The following is a 6,586-nucleotide window of genomic DNA, read 5'->3' on the forward strand; positions in this document are numbered from 1 at the left end:
CCCACCTTCCTTCCCCCCACCTTCCCCCCACCTCAAAGCCCAGATGCTTACTTGGCCCCAGGGCCCCCAACCCCACACCCTAACCAGAATTAAGATCTCACACCTCTTCCTCCTCAGCTGGCTGGTGGGGACCTGGCAGGTCTGCTGGACGCCCTGGCTGACATGGGCCTAGAGGAGGGAGTGAGGCTGCTGAGGGGTCCTGAGACCCGAGACAAGCTGCCCAGCACAGGTAAAGGGGGACTGGTAAAGATGGATCTGGGCCTGGAGGGTGAGGGGCCTGAGGCCTTGACTGTTCCCATTCCTCTCCCCTGTGTCCCCCCAGCAGAGGTGAAGGAAGACAGTGCATATGGGAGCCAGTCAGTGGAACAGGAAGCTGAGAAGCTGGGCCCACCCCCTGAACCACCAGGAGGGCTCTGCCATGGGCATCCCCAGCCTCAGGTGCACTGAACTGCCGCCCACCCACCAGCCTCCTTCCTGGACCCCCTCTGTACAGCATCCCCACCTCTTCCAAATCTTATTTAACACCCCATGCCCACCCCTCAGTTGGGGCAAATAAAATATTCTCATGGGAAGGGAAGGGCACCCTTCTGAACTTATGGCAGGCCCTGATGTGACTGTTGTCCCTGGAACCAGCCACCTACCATGCCCAGAGCCAGGCACTAGAGAGGAGAGAAGGAGGCCCAGCCAGCAAGTCCAGAGCAGTTTTAATGGGGGTGGAGGCTGTACAGGGGGCAAGGCCCACTAAAGGAGGAAAAGCAGGGCTGTACTGCCCCTGGCCCATGTACAGGGGCCTTGGCATGGACGACCTTCCTCCACCTCTGGAAAGAGAGAGGCTGAGCCCTTGGGAAGGAAAGAGGGAACACCAGCTCAGCCCCAACTCCTGGTCTCTGTCTGAGCCAGGCCCCAGGATGGAGGGGGATTGCTGGTGTCAGGGTGGGGGTGGTCTCAGCAGAAAGCAGAAATGTCTAGTCAGGCCTCCCCCACAAAAAAAAAAATGCATCAAAAGTTCAGGGGCATTGGCCCCTCCCACCCCACCCCGCCCACCCTGTACGAAAAAGTGCAAAACATTATCACAAAAAGGGGATCTCGGAGGGGCCCTCAGCCTAGGCTCCTGAGGCCCATGCCCCAGCCCTGCCCTGCCCCGGACACCGCGTCCGGCGCGGTCGGGCCTGGGCCAGGAGGCCCTCGTGGGTGGCCCGAGGCCGGCCCGGGCTCAGGCAGGGCCACAGTCATCATGCAGGTGCCCGGCAGGCACCACCCCCCCATATTCCCACCCCCAAATCAGGGCTTCCGCCGCCCACTGCCTGCCCTCCCTGGAGGCTCAGAGCCCTGATGCTGAGCCCGGGGCTGGCTGGAGGGGTTGGGCTGCAGGGAGGGACTGGAGTGAGAAGGGCCGAGTCCATCCTCCACGCTCTCGGCCTGGGCCAGTGCTGCCTCTACCGCATCAAGCTCTTCGCCGCCCACCTTCAGCTTGACCCTCAGCAGCGCTGCGTATGTGCCGTAGCGGGACTTCTGAGGCAGAAGAGCAGGGCCATGAGAGCCTGCATTCCATCCTCCACCCATCGCCCCCATCTGGACCAGGGAGGGACACCAAAGAAGGCCAGGAGACAGCAGGTCCCTGCCCACCTCTGAAGCCCAAGAGCCCCAAGGACTGTGAGGTAGCCCCCTGGCAGGTTGGCGACCCTCTCTCAGGACTACCAATTGTAACAGCTAACATTTCTCCAGCCTTTCCCAGAGTTGGGGAAACGGAGCACTTGACAGACATCTCACTTCATGACCCTGGTGGGTGTGGAATGCTATCCTTGCTCCACAGAAGAGGAAACTGAGGCTCGGAGAGATTACACAACCTGCCAAAGGTCACCCAGCTGGTTCAACTCTTAGAGTACATGACTGTAACCCTAGTCTGAGCCCGTGTGTGGGGATGCAGAGACATGCAGGCAGGGAGGCTCACCTCAAACTCCAGGTAGGCCTCCTTCTGCCGCTGCTCTTCAGCCTCCTTGCCCCGGGCCTTCTTGCCCAGATGGGCAGCCCTGTGCTCCCGCAACTCGCTTGCCATGGCCTTCAGCTTGGCTTCATGGGTCCGCACCTGCTCCTCCTAGTGGCGAGGGTAGGGGGCACAGTCAGGGTTACTCTCTAAATTTTCAGGAAGGTGCTCCTTCCTCTGGACGAACAAAGCACCATGTCTGGGTTCACAGCTTGGCGAGCAGAGTGGGGGCTGGATTTCAGCCTCCACCTGCCCCCATGGCCAGTGTCCAGGTACTGTGGCCATCTACATTATTATATGCAGCAGCTTCAAGTGCTGTCAGCCTGAGACTGCCCCACTCCATCCCACTGGCACCAAGTGGACCAAGCTGGGGCTACCTGGGAGAGGCGGGTGGCAGCACTGGGCAGTAGAGGGCGGCTGAACTTCTTCTGGGAACTAACAGCAGCTGGGAAGGGGGGTGCAGAGAACATGGCGGCCACCACATTGATACGAGTGATCCAGGACTGCATCTGCTCCAGGTTCCTAGGAAGACAGCACAGCCCCTTGGGACCTGAGCCCAGGGTTCCTGTCAAGGATGCCAGTCCCGGTTCAGGATGTGGTCTAAGAAGGATCAAGGCAATCTAGGGATGGAAGGGGGGAGCAAGATAGGAGGAGGGTGAAGGGGTCTGGGATGGCAGGAGGGGGGCACTCACGGAGCCTGGAAGAGGAAGACCCGCCAGTCAGCTGTGCGCAGGTAGAAGACATGGGGCCTTTTGCTGTAGTCACTGGCACGAGTGGCCAGGGCGTGGTGGATGCTGATGGCATTCTTTAACTCCACCTCTGAAAGGGCTTTCCCAGGCTGGTACTCCTCCTGTAGGGATGCCCATCGTGTCCTGGCCCCAGTCCCAGCCCGGGCCAGCCCAGCCCAGCTGCTCTCCCCTGAGCCAGCACAGCCCAACCCCTCCGCCTGGCCCCGCACCTTCTGCAAGTAGAGGATCATGCCCTTGAGGATCCCGTGGAAGCTCTTCCAGCCCCGCTTGCCCCGAGGTGCTGGGGGGAAGGAAGCCAGGTCAGGGGGCCTGAAACAGGCCCAGTCCCATCCATCCCCCAGCCCCTCCACCTGCTATGGCCACGTACTCTTCCTGCAGTCAGGGTCTGCGTGCACCTTGCGCACCAGGGCCCCGTGCTTGTAGACAGCAGCCCCGGGCTCAGGAGTCAGGTCCAGGAAAGGGCTGGAGCCACTGCCGCTGCCCCCGCTGACCCTCTTGATGACCTTGGGGTTGGGGTCGGCCAACTCAGACAGAGAGCGTCTCAACTCCTCCTCGTCTCTGCAGGTGTGATCACCTCAGAGGGGGCTGGCCATGGAGCCACAACCCCCACTTCAGTCCTCTGCCCACGGTGGAAAGCTCTTCCAGTGTTTGTGGACATGCTGGGGGCAGGAGGGCCTCAATCTGAGGCTTCTTCCATGTCTCCTGTTTCAGACTGGGTCTCCCCTCTTAGAGCAGGGCTCCTTGAGGCAGCATGTCTCCTCCCTCAGATTAGAGCTCCCCAGGGTAGAGCTGCGACTGTCCCTTCCTTCCCTCATGTGTAACCAGCCCATCCTCTCCATTTGTGCACACACACCCCCAACCCTTACACCCTTCTTTCTCCACCAGGACAGACACATGTCTGACTCAGCTCTGTCTCAACCACACCTAGCACCAGGCTTTGCTCATAGCTTGTTGGCTAAATGGTGGCAGAAGAAAGTAGTGTCCTATTCCCCCTCTCTCCCCACCGCCAGTACTGGTGTGCAGGCTCTGTCAGATAAAAAATTGGACTCTCTCTTATTGTTCCCTTGCTTAAGAACCTGCAGCAGCTCCCTGCTGTCTCCACGTGGAGCCTACGCTACATCTCCCCATCGTTGTCTGTCTCTTCCTCTCTATTGCAGCCAGGCCTGCCTCCTCATGGTCTCCCCGTCACTCCCCAACACTCATTTCAGCCACCTCATCTTTGCCTCTCAAATACCAACTTCCCCTTTTCTCTCCCCAAATGCTTCTCCTGCAAGGCTTCTCTCAGTCCCAATCCTCCAAAAAGCCATCCCTTTTCTCCCCCTGCACCCTATCCTGAGCTCTGCCTCCTCTGGGGTCTTTTCTCCTAACGACCTGGAGCTCTTAGCTAAACTGAGCAGTGACGGGACTCTCAGGAGATACCAGCAAATGAGTGATCTACTGACATTTTAGATGAGAGCTCCACCCTCAGCCTGGGGCCCAAAGGCCAAAACTGGACCTCCTGCCTCAGACTGGACATCTTCCAAGACTTACTTTGAGTCTCTCCATTTCTACTGGGGGCTGCCAAGAATAGACAACATGGTTTCTTGTTCTGGATATCTGGGCTCTCTAGGACCTGGGGGACCTCTTGTGCTTCTGGTCAGGGACCTACTTCTAGAAGCTTCTGCCTTCCCACTAGGGTTACCCTGGGACCTCCCTTTTATGTCTCAGCACCCCTCCTCCCACCCAGCTTGTCATAACAACCCAGTTAGAGACAAGACACAGAACCCCAAGCACCGGCAGACATGTCCAAAGAAGGAAGAGAGGCAGACTCTCACCCACCTCCCCTGCCCCCCCAGTCCCAGGAACCACAGGGCCCACCCCAGCTCTCTTGGCCTCCCCAGGCAGCCCCTTTGCCATATCCCATCCCTAACCCCACCACACAGCCCCAAGACTTACATGGCCCACTGCAACTTTTCATTCTTGATGGAGCTGTACAAAGCCTAGGAGGGAGAAACAAATCAGGGGGTTGTGGTTCAATCCTAGGGCAAGGTACACCATGTACCCCAATGTCAGAGCTCAGAGCTCTCCCTCCCAGCTTGGGAAAGGAGACAGAACGGGGGGGAGGGGGCAGCAGGTTATAATGGCCAAGAACATATGCTCTGGAATAGAGTACTAAGTCCCAGGCCCAGTTCTACCACTTTAGCTGTGTGACTTCAGGCCAGTATGCCTGGGGAGGAACGCATGTAGTAACACATCGGGGTAAGCAGTTAGCACAGGACATCCTGGCACATGGTTGATGCATAATAAATGGTAGTTGCTATTATTATCTTTACTGTTGTTATCAAGGGGCAATCCTGCTCAGATCTTGGGTGGGAGTAGCACAGCACTAGAGGGAATGGGAAAGAGCAGCCCAAGAAACTCTCCTTCCCCCAATCATGCATTTTGGCCTGTTTCCACAGGATAAACCCACCCATAGCATATGGGGAAACTGAGGCCCCAGATAGGGGACTCACCCTCTCAGATCCTTCCTTAGCTTAATAGAGAATACACTCTCATGGCTCCCAACCCCAAGACAAGCTGAAGCCTTCCCCAACCCAGATAGCCCCACCAAGCCAAATACCAGGACAGTCCAGTCCCCTGCCCACATGCATACCATGTTAGTGGGGAATAAACACTAGTCTAAAAAGCAGTGGTTTTAGCTTCCAATCCCTGCTCACCCAAAATTCCCTGTGAGCCCCTGAACCAGTCTCTGCATAGCTGGCCCGGGGAACGTTTGGGGGCCTTGGGGCCGTCAGAGAAGGGAATGGGCTAGAGGAGTGGTGTAGAGGACCCCTCTTCTGGGAGTGGCCTGGAACATGGGTCTACCCAACACCTCTGACTATGGGGGCGCTTCCACCAGCGAGTCTGTGAGTGGGTGTGTCCCCAGCATGAGCATGTTGGGCTAAGTGTGTGGCGTGTGATGCTGACTGCATGTGAGCTGGGTGCAGTGGTGACGTCGGCACCTTCCCCAGGGTGGGACACCGCCCCCCCCCCAAGCAATCCCCAACACACCATGACTCTCTCACAGCCATCACAAGGCTAACGCGGCATCCCACGCATGCACACCCTGTCCGGGCAAGGGCACACCCCACATCCTCCCTCCCACCCCCCACCCCCCACACAACACAGCCTAGACTTATCAACACATAGCCCTCCCAGCACACACCTAGCCCAAACCCAGCATAGTTCAAACCCTAAACCCAGTTCTCTGGCTAGGAGGTCGAAGTGGCCACCAAGATCCAACCTGCAGGTCTTGTCCTCAGCCTTCCAGTTCATCCCCTTCCCCGTCTCAGGGCCTCCTTGGCCCACAACCACACTCTCTTTCGAAGGTCGTGAACCCCATCAGTGAGCCCCATGTCATGCTCCCATCTAGAAAACCCTCTTCATCTCCAAAGACCCTTTGGTTTGTGAGGCTCATCTTGGTCCAAGCATCTGTCCCTGCTGCCCACAAGTCCAGAACCACCTCTGGCTGCCCATGAGCTCTTTCCCTGCTGGGCTGCCTTCTCGGCCCCACCGATGCCCCTTTCGGCTCGTGCCTCCCTGAAGCCACCCCCTCAGTCGTCCCCCAACCTGGCGTGGGCCGCGGCCCCAACACCCTCACCGCCTTTTTCTTCTTGCGGCTCTGCAGGCGGCTGACTACCAGGTCGGTGTAGAGCACGGGCTTGAGACTGCGCGAGCGCTGCGGCCAGCCGTAGCACAGGGTCTCCGCGCCGCGGTGGGTGCGCCCGTAGCGCACGGAGCACAGCGAGCGCGAGCGCAGCCGCCCGGCGCTGCTGTGGATGCTATTGACGCCGATCATGCTGGCCCGGCCGGCGCGCCGCGGCCCCCGGCCATG

The 6,586-nt window shown here is 58.8% G+C and overlaps 2 protein-coding genes across 3 annotated transcripts in view; one reads left to right on the forward strand and one right to left on the reverse strand.

Moving 5' to 3' along the window:
• NFKB2 (nuclear factor of kappa light polypeptide gene enhancer in B-cells 2 (p49/p100)) overlaps nt 1-596 on the forward strand; it is a 6,982-nt gene extending 6,386 nt beyond the window's left edge. Inside the window, exons 21-22 of one of the 2 annotated variants that reach the window (XM_008569703.1) lie at nt 118-229; nt 323-596. In XM_008569703.1, the coding sequence (XP_008567925.1) occupies nt 118-229; nt 323-447 (237 nt within the window). In that variant the 3' untranslated portion in view covers nt 448-596. The remainder of the gene's footprint in view (nt 1-117; nt 230-322) is intronic. The other variant, XM_008569705.1, reaches the window with a different exon arrangement.
• Nucleotides 597-687: 91 nt separating this feature from the next.
• The window catches only part of PSD (pleckstrin and Sec7 domain containing), a 15,686-nt gene continuing 9,787 nt past the window's right edge, over nt 688-6,586 (reverse strand). Inside the window, exons 11-17 of the mRNA XM_008569707.1 lie at nt 4,669-4,712; nt 3,101-3,291; nt 2,943-3,013; nt 2,677-2,834; nt 2,362-2,506; nt 1,952-2,095; nt 688-1,512 (exon numbers count right to left, since the gene is read on the reverse strand). Coding sequence (XP_008567929.1) covers nt 1,282-1,512; nt 1,952-2,095; nt 2,362-2,506; nt 2,677-2,834; nt 2,943-3,013; nt 3,101-3,291; nt 4,669-4,712 — 984 coding nt within the window. The 3' untranslated portion in view covers nt 688-1,281. The remainder of the gene's footprint in view (nt 1,513-1,951; nt 2,096-2,361; nt 2,507-2,676; nt 2,835-2,942; nt 3,014-3,100; nt 3,292-4,668; nt 4,713-6,586) is intronic.

This window comes from Galeopterus variegatus, unplaced genomic scaffold (genome assembly GCF_000696425.1).
Source record: "Galeopterus variegatus unplaced genomic scaffold, G_variegatus-3.0.2 Scaffold525, whole genome shotgun sequence".
Lineage (NCBI taxonomy): Eukaryota > Metazoa > Chordata > Mammalia > Dermoptera > Cynocephalidae > Galeopterus > Galeopterus variegatus.